The sequence below is a fragment of the Podarcis erhardii genome, assembly GCF_964252035.2.
Source record: "Podarcis erhardii genome assembly, chromosome: 6".
Lineage (NCBI taxonomy): Eukaryota > Metazoa > Chordata > Lepidosauria > Squamata > Lacertidae > Podarcis > Podarcis erhardii.
The window spans coordinates 47,451,772-47,479,263 of NC_138510.1; the positions used below are offsets into that span (position 1 = coordinate 47,451,772).

The 27,492-nt window shown below is 45.0% G+C and overlaps 1 protein-coding gene across 3 annotated transcripts; it reads left to right on the forward strand.

The window, feature by feature from the left end:
• The first annotated feature begins 156 nt into the window (after window positions 1–156).
• FGD2 (FYVE, RhoGEF and PH domain containing 2) lies at window positions 157–26,077 on the forward strand. Of its 3 annotated transcripts, XM_081866612.1 has the most exons (17): window positions 157–880; window positions 2,736–3,274; window positions 10,952–11,273; window positions 13,244–13,324; window positions 13,818–13,966; window positions 14,703–14,859; window positions 16,382–16,520; window positions 17,306–17,364; window positions 17,469–17,615; window positions 19,133–19,225; window positions 20,136–20,215; window positions 20,307–20,337; window positions 20,640–20,732; window positions 22,027–22,161; window positions 22,427–22,573; window positions 24,188–24,331; window positions 24,959–26,077. In XM_081866612.1, exons 2-17 carry the CDS (start codon window positions 3,210–3,212, stop codon window positions 25,169–25,171), a joined length of 2,055 nt encoding a protein of 684 aa, XP_081722738.1. In that variant the 5' UTR covers window positions 157–880; window positions 2,736–3,209; the 3' UTR covers window positions 25,172–26,077. The 3 variants fall into 3 exon arrangements, with proteins under 3 accessions (XP_081722738.1, XP_081722737.1, XP_081722739.1); XM_081866611.1 differs by lacking the exon at window positions 157–880 and having other exon boundaries at window positions 2,579–3,274; XM_081866613.1 differs by lacking the exons at window positions 157–880; window positions 2,736–3,274 and adding an exon at window positions 9,876–10,050.
• The last annotated feature ends 1,415 nt before the right edge of the window (window positions 26,078–27,492 follow it).

The window sequence follows — 27,492 nt, forward strand, 5'->3', positions numbered from 1 at the left end:
TTCAGATGTTATTTCATTTGAAAGAAATGTGATTTTAAGCTTTATTTTTAGTGGTGAACCCTTAAAAATGTTCAGGGAGGCAGAGAGCCTTACGAAAGCGAGGCTTTCCGCTGCCAGTACTGCAGTCTGCAGTTGGAGTGGCCTTTCTGCGACCCCCGGTCTGCATTAGAAAACGCAGAAGATCCGCCTCTGAGGCCACTGCTGGCCGTGTTTGCCCAGGCACGGATCCCGGATTCCGTGTTTGTTTTCTGCTCGAGCCGTCATTTCAACCCAAAGCGGGGAGGGATATGGCGCTCGAAGTGCACCCCAAGGCGGAGCCATGGAACCATTCGAAGTCTACATTCCCCTATCTCTGTAACCATTGGACGATACCATTGTTATGCAGAGGGGAGAGTTGAAGGCTGTCGTTGGAAGCGCCCGGTTCCTTCTCAGGCATGTTTCCTTCTGGCAAATACCTAGTGGAAACAAGTCCCCGGGCGCCCTTGGGCGACAGGAGCCCCCAGCTTATTAAGGGGGCGGAACCATTTAAAGCTGTTTAGGGCGATAGACAACATAGAGATAGCAAAGAGTTGACGCCCAGCCTTTTGGTTTGACAATCTCCATTTTACGCTCCTCGAGAGGTAAAAATCTCGGCGGATCTGTGTGGAAAGAGCCGAAGCGCCGTCTTGCATTCGACTGGGTGGTTGGAAGAGACCGTTTTTGGTGAAGGAGAGCATAGCCACGCACGCACCCCATGTCTGTCTTTGTTTTAACACAGTCGTGGGATGGTTTCGGTTGGTCGACAGTAGAATCCTCCGCATTTCTACTCAGGTTGTAAGTCATGCTGAGTTCGTGCAAGTGGGCATTAGGATTGCAGCTGCAGACACGCAAAGCTTGCGTGGTGAGTCCGAGTCCGTCCATCTTGCATGGTGAGCCCCTGTGCAACTGCTCCACTGGCCGTCTCTGCCTCTTGACAGCTTTTGGTGTGTGTGAATTCTTGCACCGGAATCCGAAGAAGAGCTGTCCAATCTCATCTAGCATCTTCTCCTCACAACAAACCAACCAGATGGCGATGAGAAGCCCACAGATAAGACCCCCTGAGCACACAACCCTCTGCACTTGTGATTCCTACCAACTGGCATTCATAGAATCCTAGAATTGGAAGGGACCATGAAGGTCATCTCGTCCAACCCTTTGCAATTCTGGAATCTTTTGCCCAACATGGGGCTCAAACCCACAATACTGAGATTAAGAGTCTCACGCTGTACCAAGTGAGAGAGACCTACTGCTTCTCAGTAGCAGCCCACCTGGGGCGGCAGAGCCACCCTCCTAACATCAACATTGCAGAAGCTCATCTGGATTGTGGTGGGGTTGGGACAGGGTGGTGGTGGAGTCAGGACCGTGCAGACACAGTGGCCGGGGTGGTGTGGTGTTGTGGGGCGCAGATTTGCTATGCTCATGTGTCAACAACACAGCCCTACCAAAGAAGAGCCCTGCTGGATCAGGCGAATGGCCCATCTAGGGCAGTATCCTGTTTTCACTGTGGCCAACCAGATGCACGTGGGAGGCCTGTAAGTGGGATCTGAGCGCTCTTCCTTCCTCCAGTTTCCAGCAATTGATATTCAGAAGCATACTACTCTTCTGAACCTTTTCAAGCTCCTCAGTGTCCCTCGTAAGGTGCGCTGACCAGAAATTTACAGTCTTCCAAGTGTGCTTGTACCACAAATTTGTACTAGCAGCTGTATTTATTTCATCAGTAAAGCCTGAAAACAGGACAGTTTCTTAAAATCTTTTTAATGGAATTGCTGTTAAGCCAGTATCTATACATCTCACCCTCATTTGGAGATCATAATAAACATGGGTGGGGGCAGCTTTCCCCCTCCCCTAATCAATATAAATCAATACAAATTTGAGGTTCTGTCCCCCTCCCAACGAAAGCCTTCTCCCTAACAAACATCCTGGCCGCGCCCATGATAATAAACAGTGGTTTATGGCAACCTGCAATATGGGGAGAATGTGTGGGGCTAAATTGCAGGGAACTTGGAGATCACTTGCCACCTAACTCCTTCTCATTCCTACTGATTGCTAACTGGATATGCAAGAGTTACCACTCTGCTTCAGTCTGCAGAAATGGATGTGATACTGGTCTACATTGCAGGATTGTTGTAAACTATTGTCTACCTCAGCATGCCTTCTTTTAGCCGCAATATAGGGGAAATAATATTTAACAGTTTACTTCTCCCTTCCTGTCCTGGTGCAAAAAACATTGGCAGAGCACTTTTTTAGATTAAAATAAAAAATAAAAACCTCAAGTTTTCCTCACATAGGAAGATCTGAGTGAGAAGGAGTATGAAAACCTGTCTTCTCTAGTGTGTTAGGTAAAACTATAATAGTCCTGAATTTTCCAGTTGTCTCCTCTGAGCAGTTGCTACTTTTAGTCCTCTGAGAATTCCTCTCCCAGTGGTGTCAGACGTAACCAGGAAGTTCTGTCTGTAGAGTAGGCAATTGAATTGCCAATTTATAGATTTATTGTCTATAGCTGGGAATTGCCTAATATTGCACATGCTGCAGTAGCTGTATGGAGCCCCCTGGCGTTCTGTGAAAATACTTTCTAGACTAGAGCAGCCTTCCTCAAATGTTTTGGACTACAAGAGATATGCAGCAAAATCCTGAAAATCTTACATTCCACATATGTAATTAGTTATTCTGTCACAAATAATGGTAATTTCTTTCTTTCTTGCATTGCTGATGGTGAGAGGTGGGAATTGCAAGTTGAAGTTGTATTGCAGCAGAAAATATTAGATACAGTGCATGACCGAAACAAGAGTCAAGGCAGAGCCAGAATTAAATGAAAAGACCACTTCCGATACATTTCCTTAAAAAATAAAATCATATACTTAATAAGAAGCTTACATTCCTTGCATACCCTTGTAAATCTTGCTCATTTCTGCCAGTGTTCTGCTTTTCAGTACTTCCTCATATTTTTTTTATATTTATGGTAAACCAGAAGGGTTTCCCCCCTACATACCACTGAAGGCACCAGTTTGCTTGCAAACTGTTAAGTAATTTGAATATTCTGTCCAGTGGTTCAAAAGAAATTATTCAGAAATACCTCAAGCAACAGAAAGACTGAGCTGTGAAAAAATCACAGTGCATCCTCGGTGTGGGTTCTGCTTTGACCATTACTTCAGAACAGCAAGTCAAGTTTCAGACTGACAGGTCTCAGTACGATGGAGGAGCAGAGCTATACAGCCACCTCTGTGGTTAACCTTGTGGATGCGTTTGAGAAACTCAGGTACAATAATTCTTCTCTCACTTCCCCGCACCCCTGGAGATGTTATAAGAGAGATCAGTTTTTTAAAGAGCAGAAATTGTGTAAGGACTGTTTCAAGTAGCATGGTAAAAAAAACCCCTATGATTTTGCTGTTTATTTAATTCTGATAATCCTTTGGCAACCAAATTGCTAAATTCCTCTGATTCCTGCCTCTGGCAGAGAATGTACCTGAGTCATGGACACTGCAAATCTCATTCAGAGTCACTCCCAGAGACATCAGTGCCAATCCAAATTGTCACCTGGGAATGTGGTCTACAGCCACACACCATACTGGGAAGTGTAATGAGGAATTTGCAGTCATACAAGCAGCTTTGCCTTTGCCGTGTCCCACAGAGACAATCATCTAGGGCTAAGAAGAAAATTTAGACTTTGTGGACTTCAGGGTAAAAAGCAGTATTGTGTCAGATGCTAAATACTTTTTAGTTTTAACAGGCTGTCCCAGCAGGATCCGTTTACTGGTGGAGCAGCATCTTTTTCTTCTTCTTATTTTTAAAATCTGTTTTAGCTGTTTCATTTTCATTGTTGTATACTACTACTACGCCGTTGTTGTGATGCTTAGCTGTTTAAAAAATATTCCTAATTAATAATAATAAATAAATAATGGGGTGGCTAGCCTGTTTGGCTACATTTGTGAGATCAGGATGCTGAACTAGGTGGGCTATTGGCCTGATCCAACAGTCTCTTATTCTATTCTTATGTTTCCCCCTCACCCATCGTCTCTGACCATTGGGCATGCTGGCTGGGGATGACTGAATCCAACAATATCTGGAGGGCAACAGGTTCCCCATCCCTGTTTTAAAAGGTCATTTAAACCATTCTAGATAGTGTTGCAATCCATGCATAATTCTGACATATTGCTGAAGTGTGGAAACTTTGCCTGTAAGAAGCAGAAATCAATGTGGGTGGGTGTTACTCTTTATTTTCTCATAAGTAAAACAAGCTTACTGTAAGCTGCGGAGTCCAATCTGCTTCAGTGCTGGCCACAGAGTGAGCAAAGCCATTTCCTCTGCCAGGAAACCTCAGTGCTCCCTGTCTTCTTTGCCAGCTCAGACATTCACCTAAATGGAATTCTATGAGTTTGTCTGTGCAGGATGTTGTGGGTGAAGGTACCCTGGGCTCAAGCCATGGAGGGTTTCAGACGTGACAAGCAGCACTTCAGATTTAACCTGGACATGTATTGGCAACCAGCACAGCTATTCCGAAAGGGGAGCAATATGTCCACACACCAGTGTTTCTGGGAGCACCTTTGCCTCCTGCATTCTGCACCAATCTGAAGTTTCCAGAGGCCCTTCAAAGGCAGCTGCATGCAGAACACATTATACAGTAACTATTGCATGTCTCCCTGTAGATAACTCCGATCTACTGATTAAATGGGTGCACATTTTTGGCCGCAGCTGTTTGCTGGGCATCCAGTGGGGTAGCATGATCCAAAAAAAGAACCCCCCCCCCATGTGCCAAATTTTTCTGCACTCTGACAGTTCCGCTATACATTCATCCGTTGCTAACATGATATTTCAGTGCTAAATAGGGAAATCGGAGCACAGGTTTGTACAAAATGAAGAAGGGGCATTTTCTAGTAAAACCAAAACAAATTAAGAACCAACAGAAAACTGCAGGGGGATTTGACCCCATTGCTCTCAAGAGCCCTGGCACTCTGCAGTGGCTCAGAGAAGGAAGTGATTTCCACGTAAACCCCTGAAATGCTGCATTCCTTCTGCTGATAAATCCGGTGGCTGGACTCTGCGCTATTTGTCAGATGAAAAGATATCAGCCTGATTTATATTTTAATGGATTTGGATTTTATGAAGACTGCCATCTGGTTGTCTTTTTGCGGCATCCTAAGTCCAGATGTGGCTTTGCACTTTCTTTTTTAAGTTGGCATCCTTCTTTTCTATTATACCTCTGCATTAGAGTTACATTGCAAACTGGCATGATTTCATCATGCAGATATGAGAAAACACACACACCATGCAAAGGACTACAAAACAAAAGCCTATGTGAATGCCCCTTGTGAAATAGTCCTGAGAGTTGATGGGAGTCACACCCTGACTTCGCTGAGCCTCCTTTCCATCTTCACATAGCTTACAGTTGTAGGAAGTGGGAAGGCCTGGGGAAGCTCAGTGGTATGGCATATGCTTTGCTTGCAGAGATTCCAGGTTCGGTCCTTGGCATCTTCAGGTAGGGCTGGGAAGAACTCCTGCCTGAAACCCTGGAGAGCGGCTTCCAGTCAGTGTCAGCAACACTGAGCTAAATGGACCAATGGCCTGACTTGGCAAAAGGGCAGCCCTGCTCTCCTGCCACTGTTTTGTTGCCTGATCTCAGTGCAATGCTTCCTTCCCTTCCGTGTCTCCCTCTCCTCATGTGTCAGATGAAACGGGAAATTATGCTTCACTGTGTTTCTTACTGTGCTTCCTTAGCACACTTTGAAGCTGCTGTTCCTGTTTCTTCGTACAGTGGTACCTCGGGTTAAGTACTTAATTCGTTCTGGAGGTCCGTTCTTAACCTGAAACTGTTCTTAACCTGAAGCACCACTTTAGCTAATGGGGCTTCCTGCTGCTGCCGCGCCAGGATAAGATTTCTGTTCTTATCCTGAAGCAAAGTTCTTAACCTGAAGCACTATTTCTGGGCTAGTGGAGTCTGTAACCTGAAGTGTATGTAACCTGAAGCGTATGTAACCCGAGGTACCACTGTATATGCAGAGCGAGGAGACTATATTCTCCCTCTCAATCTGTGTCTCACAAAGGAGCAGTCAAAAGCTGGAACAGAAGCAGAATTATTTGTGGATGGTCTTGATTGCATGGAAAGCTTCAGGGATAGAAATGGCTTTGATGCTTCCAGCAGGCTTCTCTGCTTTCTTGGACGTGACCTACCCACTGCCTCTCTTGCTTCCAGTTCTTTGGCTTCATTATACCAGTCCCACCCTACAGTTTGACTGTCACCTTCATTTTCTAAGCGCTTGACCTGGTGGAATTTGTAAAGTAGAACCCTTGAAACTCCCAACACGAAATCGTCAAATGCTCCAGAGCTGCATTTGCCTGGGAGCTTCTTTCTTCCAAGGTAAGCTGAACAACAGGAGAAGTTTCTCTGAGACAAGGTGCTGATGGCGGTGGAGAGAGGGAAGATTCCTGTAATGTACTGAAGTTCTTACCCTGGGCCAGCAGGGGGATACTGTAGATAGTTTTCACTCAGGTCCACATATGCAAATAAGGAATTGAAAGTGATGTTCAGTGATTGGATAGTTACAGAAAGTGGTTACTGTTGTGTTGTAGTGGAGCTCTATATAAGCAGGCTGGCTGAACCCTTCAGTTCAGTGTTGTTCTGGCCTGTGAATAAAAAAGAGCTGTTGAAGAATCGCTGTGTCGTCTGATATGTTCACTCACAACTTAACAATTCCTGTGGTGTATTTATAGGTCCTAAGCAAACTGGAATATGCCAGTGGGAAGAGGACTACCTTTTTTAATGTACCGTATGTGTGTGATATTACTGTGATATTTTCTTCAAAGTGTAAAAAACCTCCCAAGCACAAACTTCATTCAGTCACAATGAATCACAGAATTGGAGTGTTAGAAGGGACCTCAGGAGTGATCTAGTCCAACCCCTTGCAATGTAGGAATCTTTTGCCCAATGTGACCCTCAGATTAAGTACCTCATGCTCCATCAACTGAGCTATCAAGGGGAAACTGAAGGAAGCTTACACCTTAAAGAAGCCCATATTTCCATAGACAGTAAAAGAGGAGCTTATTCCCTCAGTTATTTAATATGTACCTATGCTTCTTTTATATTCAAGCACACATACTTCTCCGTCAGCAACCACTCTAGGTTGCCAGGCATCTTGCCTTGAGAAGTGCCTCTAAAATCTCTTGGATCCATATTCTTGAGTATACACCCTGAAATTAAATCGCCATAATATATTACACCCGCAGTGTATCTGCTTTTAGCACTGTTGTCATCTCCTGGCAACTATCGCCCTTTTCAGATCTTCTCCACACTTCTATGGGATGTGCAGAGGGAAGGGTGGCTTTTGCCCATTGGCCTCACTCCCTGACCTCCCGCGTTCAGGGGAGAAATTCCGAAAAGCGCCTCTGTGCAATGACAGCTGTAAAGGCACGTAGGCCCTTCAGGCAAGCTGCCACCCTAATGGTGCAGAGTTCCCACCGTGCAACAAAGCCATAGCCCTGCAAAGGCTCAGGCTTTCTGCTGAATGTGTGACGGCAGGAGGGTGAGGGCAGCGGCAGAATCTGTCTTCTTCTCTGGCCCCACGACATGTGTCTCTGGGTGGGGAACATGCAAACACTCTACCAGCCCCTTCCCTTAACTTGCCCATTCCCTATGTCAGCCCAGAGGGTGTTGTCCCTTTAGCAAGATTGCTGCCTCTGGTTTCAATCTTGAGCTGTGGCTTGTTTTGGAAAGGCAAAACTTTGCTTTGGAAGAGGAAATAAAAGCTGACTTTTGGATACATGAGGAAGCTTAAGGATAGTTATGACAGCTGATTGTGGAACAGAAAAGAGGATGTAGCCTTCAGTAGCTACTCTCAATGTAAATGTGAAAAAGACTTCCTCAGCCCTTGTGTATCATACATTTTAAAGCACATCCCCTCCCCATTGCAAGAATCCTGGGAATTGTAGTTTTTATTTTTTATATATATAAATTTTTATTAAAATTTTTCCATAAAGAACTCCAATCATATCAATTTACACATCACATATTTTAGCTTATTGGACCTCCCTCAACTTTTCTGACAATCATTCGTAGTTAAAATCCTATCTTCACATTCCTTAATTTTAATATTGCCATTAAATACTATATTTCTGTCCTTATTTGCCTTCTTACAATATTCCTTATATTTTCACAAAGCTTCTTTAAAGCACACTAGCGTTGTACATTCCTCACATACAGTTTTCAAATACTCTGTAAATTTTCCCCAGTCCTCAAAAAACCTGTGATCCTTTTGGAATCTAATTTTCCCAGTTAATTTGTCCAGTTCTGCATAGTCTGTTAATTTTGTTCTCCATTCATCCAGAGTCGGTATTTCTTCTTGTTTCCATTTTTGGGCCAACAATGTTCTTGCTGCTCTTATTGCATACTGAAAAAGTTTACAGTCTCTCCTATTTATGTCCATTCTTGTTATTCCCAGCAGGAAGGTTTCTGGTTTCTTAACAAAGCTATATTTTAGCATTTTCTTTAGTTCATTATATATCATCTCCCAAAACCCCCTTACTTTCTTACAATCCCACCACATATGCATGAATGTACCTTCTTTCTCCTTACATTTCCAACATTTATTACAAGTTTTGTACATTTTTGCTAATTTTACTGGTGTCATATACCACCTATATACCATCTTCATAACATTTTCTTTTAATGTGATACATGCTGTAAGCTTCAAGTTTTCATTCCATATTCTTTGCCAGTCATCCATTTCTATGTTATATCCTAAATCTTTGGCCCATTGAATCATAACCACTTTTACTTCCTCATCCATTGTATGCCATTCCAACAAAATTTTATACATTTTGGAAATTATCTTACAATCATTATTGACAATTTCTGTTTGAAATTTTGAATCTTTTTCTTTGTACCCTTTTTCTTTCACATCCTTTTTAAACATTTCATTTATTTGATATTTGTTGTAGTTTTTAAGGGCCTTGGCAAATAGCTCTGTGAGGGGTAAATTACAGTTCTCGGGATTGTTTATTTATTTGATTTATAGCCCAACTTTTTCTCCAAGCAGCTTCGGGTGGCATGCGTGGTTCCGTCCCTCTCCATTTACTCCACACAACAACCCTGTAAGGTAGGTTAGGCGGAGAGGCAGTGACTGGCCCAAAGTCACCCAGTGAGCTTCATGGCTGTGTGGAGGTTTGAACCCTGGGCTCTCAAGTCCTTGTCCGGCATTCCTGGTGTTTCCAAAGCTTGGGTTTCCAGCTGTTGCTGGACTACAACTCCCAACATCCCTAGCCAGTAGGACCATTGGTCGGGGTGATGGGAGTTGTAGTCCAACAACAGCGGGAGACCCAAGTTTGAGAAACACAGCTCTAAGCACTACATCATGACCCTTAATGTGCAGGTACATAGCTTTCATATGATGTTTTGGTCTACAAGAGGAACAAGCAGTTCTATGAAAGAGAAGTCAGGCAAACTGTTTGGTTTTTTTAGCTTCTCATGGGCCAGTGTATTGGTGTCCAGTGGTACACTGTTCACATATGTAGGCATGATGGTCTTCATACAATGGATGCAAAGCTTTTGTGCATGCATTATGCATCCATGCCTATTGAGTTATTTACAGGGTTGCAATGTTTATCAACTGATTAGTGATTTAGGCTGCAGTCCTATTACCCACTTACCTGTGAAAGTGAATTCAACAGGACTTACTTTCTGGTGTAGGGTTGCACTGTTAAATATTTTTGTAGGTACCAAAAAAGATGCCCTAGATTAACTGGGTGCAGATTTTTGAAAATAAATGATGAAATCCAATGTCACATGGGCGGACTTCTGCTTATGTTGTGGGATGTCCTCTTTCTGACCTCCTGCCTGCAGCTTGCTGCCTTAAAAATCTGTTCTGATGCATTCCCCAACCCTCTGAAGCAAATTTTGTGAGTGCATGTCAGCTGCAGGAGAAGGAGAGGAAAGGAATGGCCTGTTTGCACAAGAAGAAGCCTGTTCCACTGGTAGGCAGATCTCACCCATTATTTAAGAAAGAAAAACTCTGCAGATAGCATGCATTTCTCTTTTTCTCTCAGGTACGATAGTATGCCTCTTCTAAGTTGATGCCTGCTGTGACACATACATGCATTATCCAAAAAACCCCACCAAAAACCACCCCAAAGACAGCATTAAAAATGTTTGCAATCAGTGCATTAATCAATGAATCAACTCAAACTCATACAATTAATATCTTTGATTGCGTGACTTGCAATCTTAGTTATTCAGCTACAATTGCTGATGCTGTTGAGTAACTAAGGATGGAGAGCTTTTGTTGCTGTCTCAGAAGTCCCTGTTCCCCAGGGCCCAAACAGATCATGATGTGGATGTGGGAGGCTAGAGATCTGATCTCCTGGTTGTTGTTGTTCTTTGCTTAATCTTTTATTTTAGTTCTGTTTTCTGGATGTAAATTAACCCACCCCCAGCTACTGGTTAGGTGGAAAGGAGGAAATAGGCAGTCACGATACAGCTGCCTGTATTTAGATGTGGGTAAAACTGTCAATCCTAGTTTGTTTCAGTTTCTCATTTTTCCAAACTAAAGTTCAGTTCCCCACGTTTTGACGAAAAAGTCCTCATGAGAACTCACCAGCATTTCAGTGCTAATTTCTCCTTTTTGAAAGGCAATTTTGCCTCCCACGTTTTAACACAGTGTATTTCCCCTAATATTTACATTTCTCCTGCTATAGTGTGATTTTGAATGTTATGTTCAGTGACATGAACATTTCCTGCACCTTACTGGATGCTTCCATTACAAGGCTGGAGAACAGCACTGTAAAACTCAGAGAGGTGCAAACATTGATGGTTTGGTCCCCATGTTGCCTCTGAATGTTTTGCTTTTGCTTTGGATCTCACCATACAGACTGCTTGGCTGTGCACTGTGTTTTGCAGAAGTGGGCTGAATAATGTCATTCTAAAACTGCTTGTCTTTTCTGTGGCTAGAGCTTGCCCGAGTCCCAGCAAGGAGCAGATCCTTCCTCAGTCTGGGCCCTGCTTGAGAGCACCGAATCTCATGGTGTCCTACCTGCTTCCACCTGCGACTAGCAGAAGAGCTATGAGCGAAGCTAAGCAAATCCCTGTACAGCACAGCCAAATGCCCTGCCGTGCAGAATCAGCGATGGAGCCACGAGAGGCTCCCAGAGGGCTCACAGTCAAGTGTCTCAGCTCTTTCCGTGGCAAGATCAGTGCAGGCAACTGGAGGATTCCACAAGATGCAGACTTCCAGGGAAGCCTCAGGACAGACTCCAGCAGCAGCGGAAACCAGGTCATTAACTACCAGATTACTATTGTTGTTGTTGTTACAGATCACGTAGAGTAGGGCCAGTGTTCTGGGCAACTGGCGCTGTCAGGCAAGGAATGTCTAGAGTGAGGAATTATCTCTTTATTATCAAAAGTAGACTTAGGAAATGGCATGTCTATCAGCCCAACCCCTCTCCGCTGTTCCTAGGTGTGCGCCCAACGAGGCAGTTGCAGCAACGGAGAGGCCCCACCCACAACCTAAGCTGATGCATCTCCCCAAGCAGGTGCAGGCTTTGTCTACGCACAACCATTTTCTGCTCCTTCTGCTCCAGTCCTCTTCTGGTCCTAGGAGAGAGTGGAGCACGAGAGGTGGGGGCAGGAGGAGGAGGTGTGGCAGTCAGAGGTGCCGTATTGTGCCCAAGATTGGGGAGGGGGGCGTCGTGCATCGTGTGTGAGAGACGTCATGAATGCGGTGCATGCATGATATCGCATCATCAGGAGAAGGCTGATCTCAGAGCCCAGCATGGCACAATTCCTCTCTTAAGCTCAGGAGGAGCTAGCCACTGAACCATGCTGGCCTCCTCTGCCCTCTCAATATTGAGGGGTCTCGGCCCCCTGCCAGCAGATATTGAGGAGGCCGAAGACACCTCCACCCCTGGGGGTGGACACACCCTCGACTCTACACCTGCCTGACTTATCTTTCCCTCCTCCTGCACCTGTTTTTCTTTTTCAATGCTTTTTATTGGTTTTTCATTTCAAACAAACAAAATACAGTAATATTCAACAATCATCTACCCATTTTCTTACCCAACACTCTGCCAAGCACTGACTTCCCTCCCTCCCTTCAACAGGTTTTCTTATTTCAGTCTCCTTTCCGCTGTTTCTTGTTTTATCCAGTCCACGTCGTAAGATTTATTTCAGTCTTCAGGTTTCTACAGTTATTATTTATATAATCCATAAATTTACTCCAATCTCTTTGGAATTTTGTTTCCTCCTGGTTTCAGATCCTGCAGGTCAGTTTTGCTAGTTCCGTGTAATCCACCATTCTCATCTGCCACTCCTCCACTGTTGGTAATTCCTGTACTTTCCATTTTTGGGCTAACAAAGTTCTAGCAGCAGTTGTAGTGTACATAAATAACCTTTGGTCTGCTTTTTCTATTTTCTCTCACATCAAGCCTAGCAAAAAAGCTTCTGGCTTTTTTGGGAAAGTATATTTGAACATCTTTTTCAATTTGTTATAAATCAATTCCCAGAATAGTTTTATTTTCTCACATGTGCACCACATGTGGTAAAAATCTCCGTCCTTCTCTTTACATTTCCAGCATACTTTACAGCTCATCCTATACATTTTTGCCAATTTAACAGGTGTTAAGTACCATTGGTACACCATTATCATTATATTCTCTTTAAAGGTGGTACATGCTGTAAATTTTAAACTGGATATAGTATGGGCTGGATATAGTATGGGACGCGAGTAAAGCGGTAATGAGAGGTTTTCTGATACAGAAAAATAGCTTCCAAAAAAAGAAAGAAAGAAAGAAAGAAAGAAAGAGAGAGAGAAAGAGGAAATCCTGACTCATCTCATGAAAAATGAGGAAAAAAATTCAGTAAAACCTAAAGATGAACAAATAAAACAAACAAACAGGACCATCACTCAGTGATAAAGGACTTGCTGCACATGCAGAAGGTCCCAGTTTCAGTCCTTGGCATTTCCAGATCGGACTGAAAATGTCCCTTATCTCACATCCTGGAGAGCCACTGGCTGTCACTGTAAACAATACTGACCTAGATAGACCAATGGCAGGACCCTGTATGAGGCAGCTTTATATGTTCCTATGAATATGCATAATTGTGTACACACACAAACACAGCCTTAGTTAGAGAACCTAGCCCTACTAATCTGCAGTGCCCCCACTGACAGGAGAGCAGGATATACTCCACTGGGCTCATGCTTAATGCTCCCCATGATCAAACAGTTTCTTTTTATACACACAGGAGCCAGAAGAGAAAAAAATAGCATTGGAGCTCCTGCAAACAGAGCAGGCCTATGTCAGCCGCCTTCATCTTCTGGATCAGGTTGGTTTGTTACAGGCGACAACAGATTTATGTGCTTCTGATTGACACATGATTGCGCATGCACACAGCGGTCGTCACCGAATCTGGACGTATCCCTAAAACATCACTGAAAGGGTGGAATGGGGGCTAGGCAGACTGCTTTACACGCTGATGCATGCAGGGGGTCCAGAATGTAACCCCAGTGCAAAATGAGGATTGCCTGTAGTTTACTTGACAGGGGCGTGCTGGGTAATGGTGTTTTTGTTTCCTGAAATGGGGGTGGTAAACCAAATAAGTTTGGGAACCTCTGCTCTAGAGGGAGAGATGAAGGGAAAGTTCACTTTGAAAAATTGTTCTTGTTAAAGTAAAAGTGCATGAAAAAGCTGGTGAATTTGCAAAATAAATGAATAAATCACAAGCTGATGCAGAAATGTAGATGAGTGAACTTAAGGCTGGAAAAACGAGCAACTGAGAAAACCCAAAACTGACAGCTTTGTCCATCCCTGGGCTCCAGGTGTTTTTCTCAGAGCTGCTGAAGGAAGCCAGGAGTGGAAGAACATTCCCAGAAGAGGTGGTGAAAATGATATTCTCCAACATCTCATCCATTTACCAGTTCCATGCTCAGTTTTTCTTGCCAGAGCTGCAGAAACGTATGGAAAACTGGTGAGTTATGGCAGCCATACCCCTTTCCCCATTGCATTCCTGGAAAGGGAAGTGAGAGGGGTGGGGTGAAGGTTTACGCAACTGAAACCAACTGTTGTATTATTTGAAGTCTAGAATCTGAAAAGATACCGTACAAGAGGTCTGTGGAAGGGTCATTTTGAGTTAAAACCTTGATTCTTTGTCCCACCATGACAAAGCCATGTCTCTATTATAGGTTGTGCCATCTGACAAAGGACTAATCTTGGTGTGAAACAATAGATATCTTTGTATTACATACTTCCTTTGTCTGCAGAGGGCACTTTGGCAAACATTTGCCTTTGTAGAACAAACACTTGCAATTATATGATGAAGGGCAATGCGGAAATATCTTAGATAAATAAGAACTAAATCAGCTGTACTTCTCGCATGTATCTGTTTGTCTTCCTGTGATGGGAGGACGTATGAGGACAATCATTTCACTTCCTAGCTTTTTTCTTTTTTACTGAAGATGTTAATAAACAGAGACGGCCAGGATTGTTTGTGCTGTAATGTACTGTTAAAACTGTGTAGAAGCTGGGCAGCATCCAGCAGGGACTCCTGCAAATGTCACAAACCAGTGCCAGTGATACTTGGGCATTGCAGTCGAGACCAGGGATAGAGGCAGGCAGGCATTTCCCAAAGCATCTTCCCTGGACCGTTTTGGCTGCCTTTCCAGAGATGCCCATAGTAGACCTGTTCTCTTGGCTTCTGCCTGCAGGAATTCCAATCCCAGGATTGGAGACATCATCCAGAAGGTAGCCCCTTTCCTGAAGATGTATAGCGAATACGTGAAGAACTTTGACAAGGCAGTCGAGCTGATCACCACGTGGTCTGAAAAGTCCTTGCCATTCCAGGAACTCATCTCAAGCATTCAGGTGAAAATTATTTTGCTATTATTTCATAAAATGTTTATACTGCTTGTTTGGGGTGGGGGAACACACTGAAGTGGTTTACAAAAATAATGAAAGAACGTCATTCTCAATTTAAAAACAATTTGAAACTTTCAAAACATAATTAAAATCAATGCTAAGCCATAAAGAAGCCCTGATAAAAATGAATGTCAAAATTCTACATATCTGGGAAGGCTCCCCTGAACAAAAATGTTTTTATTTTTTATTTTTATTTTATTTTAAATTTTTATTAAGCATATACATATAAGAAAAATGTTTTTAGCAGGCTCTGACAAGAACAGTGAAGGCACTTACCTGATGTCAATAGGCAGGGAGTTTGGAGGTGTGGCTTCTAAAAGATTAATTCCTTACAAATGCAGAATGAGTATTATGTGATACCTGTAGTAGTGCCAGTTCTGCAGACTGGAGCAGTCAAGAGAGTATATATGGAGTCAGATGATCTTCCATGTAAACTGGTCTCAGGCTGTTAATACTAAAAGTAACACCTTGAACTTGGTCTTGTAGAAAGGGTCTCAGAGCTTATTGCACAGTAACCTTTTTAAAAACTCAGGGTAGCTTCTATCAGGGAGGCCATCCACACCATAACTGTGTACAGTGGTACCTCGGGTTAAGTACTTAATTCGTTTCGGAGGTCCGTACTTAACTTGAAACTGTTCTTAACCTGAAGCACCACTTTAGCTAATGGGGCCTCCTGCTGCTGCCGTGCCACCGGAGCACAATTTCTGTTCTCATCCTGAAGCAAAGTTCTTAACCTGAAGCAATATTTCTGGGTTAGCGGAGTCTGTAACCTGAAGCGTATGTAACCTGAAGCGTATGTAACCCAAGGTACCACTGTACATGCATATATGTAGCATGGAACTTAGGCATTTTCTTCTCCTTGAGAAAATACTGGAAGGACACTGCCTTCTCCATCCAGACTAGCCTTTCTTCACCCATTTTGCCTAGCCTGGTGGCTAATGTCTTCTACACCAATCTTTAGCCAGCTGCTCTCAGCTGGGATAATAGGCTCTGTAGTTCTTTCTGTTCTTCTTGGTGAGCCCTGTACCCCAGGTCTCAAAAGATTGTGTTGGTCCCATGTCTCACGTTCTTCCTGAGACACTGGACTACTTCTGCTGCAGTGGCTGGGAATTTCTTGCTTCCAGAGGACCTCAAATATTCCATCTCTGTGCTGTAGAAAGACTTGAACCAAAGCATTAAATTTCTTCCATCTGTTACACCACCAAGACATGATAGATAAGCCTTCACCCAGCTGATGCCCTCCAGATGTTTGGCTTACAACTCCCATCAGCCTCAGCCATCCCAGGGGCTGAGGGGAGGTGTAGTACAAAACATTTGGAGAGCACCGTGTCGGTGAAGGTTGCAGTAGATGGTCATCTTGGTTTGTGAAGTGGTGAGGCCAGCCAAGTATCTGTAGTTTAATGTTTATATACTCATGTCTATGATGCCTTCTGCTTTCTCTTTCTGCTATTGTTACTATCCTGAGCAGAGACGGGAGATCTCAGCCAACTTAACCTTGCAGCATCATATGCTGGAGCCAGTACAGAGAATTCCTAGATATGAACTCCTTCTGAAGGATTACATACGAAAGCTACCTCCAGAGGCACCGGACAGGGAGGATGCAGAGAGTAAGAGCTCCATTTGGTCCATTCTGTGATGTGGGCAAAGAAGAAAGTTGACAGAGGAGTTGTTTTGTTGGAGGAGACTGTCCTTTAGCAGTGACACACATGTACCTGCTAGTTGAGTGATTCTAAGGCTTTCATACCAGGGTTGATTTGCAATTCCCCTGCTAGGCTTGTGCCTCCCTTCTCCTGCTCAGTGCCCTGCAACTGCAAGAACCCTGGGAAAGTGTTGGAGATTGGGCAATGAGCTTACTGCATGCATTCCCTTCAGGGCTGGACTTCTGTTGCTTTAAGAACTACAAAGATAGAAGGTCCATCAATGTGTCACTGACGTCATCGTTTTGAAAACTCCCTGCACCTCCTAAATATGATCCTGGTTCACCTATATCTTTTTTATTAAATTTAAATGTACGTATGCATATATACATGTAATTACTTTTACATTCCCTTTATATATGTAAGCAAGGAGAACAATCATCCAGTTAATCAAAAGGGGCTGATGATATTTATGCAATTGACTCAATTCAATATTCAAAAACCTGATCACACCTATTGGTTACCCAGGATCGCTCCATCTTCATATTTCCTTCTTTAGATTTATTCTTAGTACATATTAAGATACCAGTCCATGGCACCAATGCAATTTTATCATGGGGGCTGTTGGCACAAGGGGAAATACTCCAAGGCTCACAGACCGCCCCTCCAGTGCTGCCATAGCAAGGAATACAGGTGTGCAAATGGGTTGTGTGAGAGAGCCCTGAGAGTTAAATGTTTCTCTGGTGTTTTCGCAGAAGCCCTGGAAATGATTTTCACTGCAGCCAAGCACTCCAATGCTGCCATTGCAGAAATGGTGAGTGCACTGAACTCATGCGAGTGACTCCTTGCAGCCAGAGACATTTGCAACAGAGCTGTTTGGTCCCTGTCTTGTTCATCTTAATACTGATGGTCCTGCAGGAACGACTCCAGAACCTTTGGGAGGTGTATCACAGGCTGGGGCTTGAAGACGACATCGTGGACCCTTCCAACGAGCTGATAAAAGAGGGACCCATTCAGAAAATCTCATTCCGGCACAACAACACAACAGAGAAATACCTGTTCTTGGTAAGAGATTAATCAGGTTGGGGGATGGTGGGAAGGGAAGATAGGAATACATCGCTGTTGGACATCTGTGTTCTTTTGCACAACTCAGAGAAGTTGTGCTGCTGTTTGGATAAAAGAAAGAAAGAAATATTTAGGAGTTTGGAAAGATATGCAAGGTATGTCTACAGTGTATAAAGGTAAAGGTAAAGGTACCCCTGACTGTTAGGTCCAGTTGCAGACCACTCTGGGGTTGCGGTGCTCATCTCGCTTTACTGGCCGAGGGAGCCGGCGTTTGTCCTCAGACAGCTTCCGGGTCATGTGGCCAGCATGACTAAGCTGCTTCTGGCAAACCAGAGCAGCACACGGAAACGCCGTTTACCTTCCTGCCGGAGCAGTACCTCTTTATCTACTTGCACCTTATGTGCTTTCAAACTGCTAGGTGGGAAGGAGCTGGGACCAAACAACGGGCGCTCACCCCATCGTGGGGATTCAAACCGCCAACCTTCTGATCGGCAAGCCCAAGAGGCTCAGTAGTTTAGACCACAGCGCCACCCGCGTGTATAGTGTATAGGGAAGGGCAAATAATAAGAGCCTTGAATCTGATACCCTACAAAGAAAGGCTTAAAACTCCTGAGACTTTTTCATTTGGACAAAGGTGACTGAGAGTGTGACAGAGGCTTACAAAGGCTGTGGCCTTATGCATATCCACATGGGAGTAAACCTCACTGGATACAATGAGACTTGCTTCTGAGAGTAAGCATGCACTGGATTGCACTGAAAATTATGTGCAGTGTGGAGAAAATAGATTGGGAAGTTTCTCTCCCTCTCTTCTTATGCTAGAACCTAGGAAGACAGTCAGCCAATGAAACTGATTGGCATGAAAGCACTTCTTCACCCAAATAATTTTTTGGAATTTGCTGCCTCAAGATGTGGTGGTGGACATTAGCTCAGATGAGCTGAAAAGGGAATGAGACAAATTCATGGAGGATAGTTTACTTAGTGGCCACTAGCTGTAGTCATGGTGGCTATTTGAAACATCTAGGCTTAGAGGCGATATGTTCATGAATACCATCTGCTGGGGGGGGGGGCAATAGCAGAGCAGGGCTATTGCCCTCCTGCCTCTGAAGTGCATAATCCAAATGATAATTGTATTCTGATTTTCAAGCAACCAGGGAGAATGAGAAGTGTGCCAGCAATAAATTGCCCCTCCCCTGCAGTAGCCAAGTACCTCATTAGCTGATGGAAGTTGGTGCCCAGAACATCTGGAGGTCATGTAAAGGCTGGCATAGCACTAAGTGATACATGCACTGGGTTCTTTCCTGACCCATTGGTGGCAACAATTCCTTCTTCTCTTGTTTGCAGTGGTTCATATTCTGAAGTCTTTAGTCTTCAGAGGGAGAGATTAACCGAGACAAACCATTATTGTGTTGACTGGTTCATTTGACATTCGCTCTCTTCTTTTGGCCCTTCTTTGTTCAGACTTGATGTGCCCCCCTCCCACCAAGGCTTTATTCTCCCCCACCTCTTGTCTCTCTCAGTTCAATAACTTGCTGCTGTACTGTGTGCCAAAAGTCATCCAAGTGGGCGCAGCGTTTCAGGTGCACAGCCGGATTGATGTGGAGGGCATGAAGGTCAGAGAATTTCATTGCAGGTTATTCCCTTTAATTATACTCATGGGGTGGCCCTGCCCCATATTTTTCCACAGGATGGCGACATCTGGAGAAACATAAAACAAAAATATAACAAGCAGAGCAGGAAGCAGAGTAAACCCCCCCAATACGCATATGTAGGGGGGAAAATGATAAGGGGAGGAATGCAATGTGGTGCTAAAGAGATCACAGTCTCAGTGCAATCATTTCTGCTTGCTGAAAGGAACAATATTCCTTCTATTCTCCCTGCACCCTGTTGTGGGTGTTCTCCTAAACCCCCCTCAGCCAATTTGGGGGTGTTTGTGTGTGCAGGGAGGGAAGCCCCCTTGTGCTAGCAGAAGTCTTTGAGTGGGCTTTTGCCTGCAGGAACAGCTAGCTGAATCTGGCCCATATATTTATAAATGCTACCTGAGGAAGGGTATGGCATATATCTGACTATATTGGGACTTTAAAATATTTGCATGCCTCAGGTGAGTTGTCCCCATTCCCCCTCCCTGCCAAACTTTTGCATGTGGATTGGTTCAGGTGTTTGCTTGCTGCTCTCTTCCCTTTGATTTGTTGATTATTTACATAATCAAGTTTGTAGCCCACCCCTTCAACTTCCAAAAATTACCAGGACAGCTCACGGAACAAAACATGAAAAAATAAAATTCACTGTTTGTGTGTGAAAATATCCAACACTTGCCTTACTCAGAGTAGACTGACTGAAATCCCAAGTTTACTTAATTGAGAGGTGCAGACCCAAGTCACTGAAGTCCATTGATCTCAGTGGGTCTACTCATTTAGTATGGATGTAAATGGAATATGACCGCAGCGGAAGCCATCAGAGAAACAGCAGCAGCAACATTTTACCCACTTCAGTACTAATTATTTTGCTTATCTGGACCTGCAGGTTCGGGAGCTGAATGATGTGCAGTTTCCTTATGCTTTCCTTGTATCAGGGAAGCAACGAACTCTAGAACTGCAAACCAGGTAACTGACATAAGAATTTTGTCTTTTCTGATTCTCACGCAGAACCATGAGGACAACTGTTCTCTAACAGGTGACTTCTCTTTCTACGCAGGTCCCAGGAAGAGATGAATGATTGGATAAAGGTAACCCATGCTTCTACCCTTTACCCTGTGTCAAGGTCCTGCCCCGTGAGAAAGGCAAAGTGTTTGTCCTTTTTAACAAAGTCAATGAAATCGTAAATGATTATTACAAGAACTTGCTGGGAAGAAAAACGTATGTAACGTTTGGTATGGGCATAGGGAGGAGGGGGAGAGTTTAGCACCCCTTGACTGCCAGCTCCCCATTCCCATATTTCAGAAGTGTGTGGGGCAGATGTGGCTTCAACCACTTTCATGTGTAGCTTGAGCCTCAGAGCTTTATTTCAACTTCTGCTTTTCTTCTCCAGGCCTTTGAGTCTGCCATTGACAAGAAGGAGAAAAGCAGTGGGACCTTCAAGGTGGCAATCCAAGGGCCGGAAGCTGAGATGCAAGATTTAACTGTAATCCTCCTGACTGTACTCACTCACAGAATTATAGAATCATAGAACTGTAGAGGTGTCCAACCCTGTGCAATGCAGGAACCCACAGCTAAAGAATCCCTGGGAGATGGCTATCCAAAAACTTCTGTGAAGGACAGTCCACTACTCTCTGAGGCGGTCCATTCCACTCCTCTATTCCTCCTCCTGGCTCCACCTCACTTCTAAAAGCATTTCCTGTATTATTTTAATTATTTCACAAAATGTATAGATCACTTAATAGAACAAAAGACCTCTAAGCAGCTTGCTTTATGCAGTCTTTTTTATATATAAAAAAATACAAATACAAATAAAGCACAAACAAATAAAAAAAGTTACATGAAAAGTGTAAGATAAAATGGGTAATATTAAAACACTTTTGTAAAAAATGACATACCTAGGTAGGCTTGCTGGAATAAAAAAGTTTTGAGCCAGTGCTAAAAGCAGTACATGCCTGCCTAATAGGAAGGCCATGAGTGAACATTCTGAAATCTGCAACAGAGAAATGGAAAGTGTGTGATGATTGGAGGACAAGACAGAGGAGTGGAATGTGTAGGAAAGAGGTACCTAACAAGGCTCTGGCAATGGTACTAAGCAATATGGAAGAGGCTTCATACTTGTCTATGTCCTGGACCCTGTGAGCTGTAGCCATAATTGCTTTCATTGCCAGAGAGTCCATCTCAGTGGTTCTTTGATTCCACCCCCCTTCACACAGTGCATAGCTTAATTGTGGAATTCGCTCCCACAATCTGGATTGCTTTAAAAGAGGATTAGACAAATTCTTGGAGGAGAAGTCCTATCAATGACTACTAGCCACAATGGCTCTGTTCCACCTCCACTGTGTTGTTGTTTAGTCGTTTAGTCATGTCCGACTCTTCGTGACCCCATGGACCAGAGCACGCCAGGCACCCCTGTCCTCCACTGCCCCCCGCAGTTTGGTCAAATTCATGCTGGTAGCTTCGAAGACACTATCCAACCATCCACTGTAGGAGGAGATATACCCCTAAATACAAGTTGCTGGGAATCATAAGTTGCTGAAAGCACTGTTGCACTCAGGTTCTGCTTGTGGCAGGGGCGGCCCGTGCATTAGGTTGTATTTTGCTTCAGACAGCAGATCCACCCCTGCCATTATGCTGTTGCCAGCCCTGCTGACATTGACTTACAGGCTTCCCATAGAACCTAGTTGGCCACTGGGAGAACAGGATGCTGGACTAGATCGCCCTTTGATCATATCCACCAGGGTATATGTTCATGTTCTTATGGTCTGTTTTACCCCCAGCATTGCCAGGTTGATGAGCTGGGCAAGCGGGCTCCTCAGTGGATCAGGGACAAGCTGGTGACCATGTGCATGCGTTGCAAGGGCCCGTTCAATGCGATCACACGCAGAAGGCACCACTGCCGGGCCTGTGGCTATGTGAGTACACTGAGTTCCTTTGGGTAGGGCAGCCACATGGAAGGGCCTTGGGACTCCAAGTTGGTTTAGGGCCAGTCCAGAGAACTGATCCCAAGAGCGACCATGCTTAGTCCAGCCACATCTGGGTGCCAGTGGTGGTGGGGACAGATGCTGAACTCTTCCAGTTCTATGCTCAGCTTTGGTTCAGGTCTTGTTTAAAGAAGAATGGGGGTTTCCTCTGTGAATCTACCCTGCAGCAACGCTTTGATTCCTCTCCTGGAGGCAGGTGGTGTGTGGCCGGTGCTCCGAGTACAAGGCCGAATTGCAATACGACAAGAGCGGGCCCAAACGTGTCTGCATGGAGTGCTACATCTTCCTGACGGGGCATTTGTTGCCCGACGAGCGGCAGGCAAGGCATAAAGGCATCTTGGAGGTGAGGAGGAAGCAGAGCTGAGACGTCTCCATCCTCTCTGTCTCAGTCAATTGCCTGCCCCATTTCCTGCCTTTCCTCCACTTCAGCCATGGCTTGGTCACCTGTGCTGGATTTCTTCCTTTCAGTCCATTCAGGTTCCTCACATTAGGCAAGTAAAGTAAGTAGGGGGAGATGCTTACACATAACGGAATGAGACGAAGTACTAGAGTGTCCTGGCAAATAATGGCTCCCTACAAGCATCTGCTCATTGCGCCCTACATATTTACTGCCGGAAATAGCAATGGAACCTGGTTGCCACAGAAAAGGTGTGAAGTGGAGCTGAAAGACAGGGGACAAGGGAGTGAGAGGGACTCTGTCCATGGTACTGAAGATTGAAAAACCAATAGACTAGACCACCAGCCCCTATTATGTTGACACAAGGCACTGAAGGTTTTCTATGTATTATTTATTTATTGCATTTATAGCCCATCTTTTAATCCCTGGAGCTCAGTGTGGCTTATGTAGTTCTCCCTCTCCTCCTTTATTCCCCACAACAAGCCTGTGAGGGAGGTTAGGCTGAGAGGGAGTGTTGTGGACTGGCTGGATGAAGAAGAGTGGTGGGAGGCACCAGTCAGGAACGCCTCCCCTCCAGGGAACCCCCAGAGGAAGAATGCTCAGAGACAGGGGATTAGTGGTCAGAGGGAGACTCGGAGGAGGAGGTGTCAGCAGCAGGAGAAGTGACAGGATTTAGTGAATGTGAAGAAGCCATGGCAGAGAGCAGCTCACACTCTGGTGCTGAAGCATAGGCTGGAGGGAGGGTGGCCAAGAGGCAGAGCAGAGACAGGCTGCAACCAGATCCCCTTCCCACTTGTCTCCTAGAATTCTCAGAGAAACGAAATGGGCAAAGCAGAGGGTGGTTGTGCGCAGAAGCAGCCTGAGACTGTGGGGGAAAGACCCTGGAGAGGAGGAGTCCTAGTGGGCACAGGGAAGGTGGGGACCTTCAGTCCTTGCAAGTGCTTCATCAGGGCAAGGTCTCCTAGAAAGAGTTGCTGAGACCACTAGGCCTGAGCTGTGGTTGTTTCCTTGAATAAAGAGTTTACTTCACTGGTCCAGGGTGAGTTATTGCTTTGTTGATGACCTACGCCTGACTCCAGCCCTGACAGGTAGTGCCTGGCCCAAGGTCACCCAGTGAGCTTCATGGCCAAGTGGGGAATCAAACCCTCATCTCCCAGGTCCGAATCCAACACTCTAATCACTGTACCACCCTTACATTATGACCCAGAAAGGAGTGAAAACAGTCATTCTCCCTGCCTGTTTTATCCACCGGTGCAGCCAGGACCAGGGTGGAATCTACACACATATATAAAACACTGTGAAAATGCTTTTCTAAAAAAAATGTTTTGAAAAACACATTGAATTTTGCATAGCTCACTGTCACAGCGTGTCACATTTGTATATTGCACTTTACACCACTTTTAAAACGTTTTATCTGCAGCTGTGCAGCTGAGTCCCTGAACTGTTTGTTGTGTTCTATTCCGTAGATCACATTCTATAGACACAGGAGCCAGTAGGCTAAAGAGCTCCTGGGCTAAAGAGCATTAAGGGAATGGTGCGGTGTTTTTGTTTAATTGGCAGAAAGAGTCTGCAGAAATATCGGGGCAGAGCCTGATGTGCAGTTTCCTGCAGCTGCTGGATAAGAACGGAAAGGGGAGCATGCGTGGCTGGTTTGTGATCCCACGAGATGACCCTCTTGTGCTGTACATTTACGCTGCACCCCAGGTATGTGTGGGCTTATTGAGAATTTGTTCTTGTGTGGAAGCTCAGATGGTTCACAATGGGCGTGGCTAACCTTTGGCCTTTCAGATGTTGCCAAACTACAACTCCCATCATCCCTGGCCATTGGCCATGCGGGCCGCATCTGATGGGAGTGGGAGTCCAACGACACCTGGAGTGACCGCACTGGTTCTCCATCCCTTGAGGGTGCTTAATTGCGAAGATATCCCAAGCGGCTGTTCTGAGTGCTCAGTACACAGGCCCACCATAAACAGGAGCAGAGGCTCCCAGCTCTTCCTCTGGCAGTTCCTGATGGGAGAAGCCTTGAGTGCAAAAATGGCTAGAGAGGAAAGGCTTAAGCGACCGCTTCCCCTGCTATTTCTCTGCTTAAATTACAGCGGCCTCTAGAGGCTGCCTTTGGTAATAACCAATAAATAACCACATTAGTGGGCAGATACATGCAGCTGCATGCCATGAATAGTTTTAGTCCTTAAACATTGCAAAACCAGCTCACGTTGACAACAATCCCCTTGTTAAACAGCTCTGGGTTGGTTTTGTGGAGTCAGTTTGGAACATCTGGAATTGCTTCCTTTTGAGCCTCTCATCCCCCCTCTCTTCCCACTTGCCTCCCAGGACGTCAAGGCTCACACTTCCATCCCCCTGCTGGGCTACCAAGTCAAAAAGATGCCCCAGAGCGACACCCGTCACATCTTCCAACTGGTACAGTCCAAGCAGGTCTATACATTGGTGGCAGAGACAGAGGAGCTGAAACAGCGGTGGATGAAGGCCATTACACACTCAGCTCGTGGGGAAGAGGAGGAAGACTCGTTTGATGAGCTGGAATGACTGGAGCCTTGCTGAGAGGCTGTTGCATATCTTGAGCCGCCATTTCAACATCTGTAAAATGAAAACAGTATTTGGATTCTTTTAAAAACTATTTTTTCAGCTGTAACTTTCCAACCAGTTTCGTAAATCACAGTATTTCCGCCTAGCTCAGATTTCCCTAGTTTGCTTATGAGCCTGTCATGTGGAATTGTGTCAAAAGCATCACTCAAGCCACACACAGTACATTGTTAGAACTGGAGACTTGCCAACGTTTGTGGTTGTGTCTTCCCATTCACATGCTCACCCACACACCTAAACATTGCTGCAAATGGGATTTCCTATATGCACCTAAACTCCCACTAATTGCCTATAACCTGGCCAGCAAAACTAACATCTTCCTAAGGATGCTGCCCCTGTACCTCTTTATGCTGCAGAATCTAGATTCTCCTTTCCATCCCCGCCACAAAAAGAACACCAGTTTCACATTCTGATGCACTAAGAAAGCTTCCATTAGCCTGACATGGGAATGGGGACAGTGAGAGAAACTTAGACTCCCTCGACTTGCGTCTACCAGCAAACGTAGGTGAGTTCTTTGGCCCATAAGAACAGAATGGCATAAGAAGAGCCCTGTCTCATCCAAAAACTCATCTAGCCCAGCATCCTGTTCTCAGTGACCAACCAGTCGCCCCCTCCTGCTGCAACCTGCTCCCCTCCAGTCTCCCAAAACACACAGAGAAAGGAAGAGGGCAGCGCAATGAGAAAAAAGACGACAAAGCTTTAAGGTGCTTGGGAAGGAATTGGGAGAGGAGCCTTAGAGAGTGGTCCTCACAACTGCCTCACTGGGGCAAGACCTACTGGGATGGGTTGCTGGGACCACTAGGGCTGAGCTGTTTTGTTTCTTTGAATAAAGAGTTAACTTCACTCACACCAGTGTTTTTTATTGCTGACCTGCTTCTCACGCTGGCTCCTGACAGACTGGATCTACAACATGAAAAATCCAGTTATAAACTAAGCATTTCTCTGGGGCATGCCATACCCACAGCAGTGCCCCATCTGAGGAGTGCAGACAGGGCAATCCTTTATGTCACCTGGTTCCAAATTGTTTAAGGCTTTAACTTAAGGCTCAGTTAGCATATTGGAAGCCAGTGCAGCTTCCTCAGTGGAGTACCACAGTCAACAATCTAGCCTCTGCTTTCTGCACCAGCTGCAGCTTCTGGGTTGAGCCCCACAGGGAGTGCATTGTAATCTTCTTCTTTGGCAATCACTCATAGCCAAGTAAGATTGTCATCCATGAACATGGTCTTAACAGTGAGTCCATAAGTGACTGTGGAGGCCAATTCTGGATCCACACGTCTTTCCACAATGGGGACATAGGTTTCCAGGTGGGAGTTGATTGTGGTGAGGGTTTGCCAATTTCTCTTAGCACATTTCTCCTTTTTGTCCTGAGTTTGAGCATCTTCAAAGCCCATGACACCTTTGGTAAAGGCTGTTCTCCCAATGCCAAGACCACAGTGGCCAAGCTATCTTTGTCCAGACACTGGTCCACAGCCTGCACACCTCCTCCAGATTCATATGTTGAAGTGAAATAGAACTGTGTGTCATCTGACACTTTGCTCCAACTCCCTTTGTGACCACATCCAGAAGCTTCACATAGATATTAACAGCACAGTGCCCTGTGGCATCCCATAACACAGGTGCCAGGGGCCTAAGGAGTGTCTCCCCATCACTGCTCCCTGAAATCCACTCAGCAGGTAGGACAACAATATGGCAATGCTCCTGACACCCACCTTGCAGAACCAGTCCTGGAAGATGCCCAGGCTGATAGCATTGAAAGCCACAGAGAAATCAAGCAGAAGAAACAAGGTTGCGCTCCCCTTGTCCCTCTTTTTATGAAGGCCATCTATTTGGACAGCCAAGGTCAATTTGGTTCTGAAACAAGGTCTGAAGTCACACTGATATGGGTCTGAATAATCAATTTCATCCAAGAGCACCTACAGCTGCTGTGTCATGACCCTCTCAATAGCCTTCCCATATATATTAGTATATATAACCCCACTATTTTCTGGCACAAGTGTGGCCATGTGCAACCCACCCCCCAAAAAGCACAGCTCGGATGCTGTGTCTCTCTATTGCAAAAATGATGGTGGCTAAGCAGCAATGCACATCTTAAAAACTGCACATGGTCAGTGGGATAAAAAGAGAGATAGCCACCAGATCATCTAAATTTAAGTGCTATGTTTCTAGGGGAAATGGCTGCTTCCTATACCAGTCATATACAGGTGTGTGTGTCACGTTTTTGTGTAATTTGTGCATTGGCTTTTCTCCCTTATGGATTTTCTCCC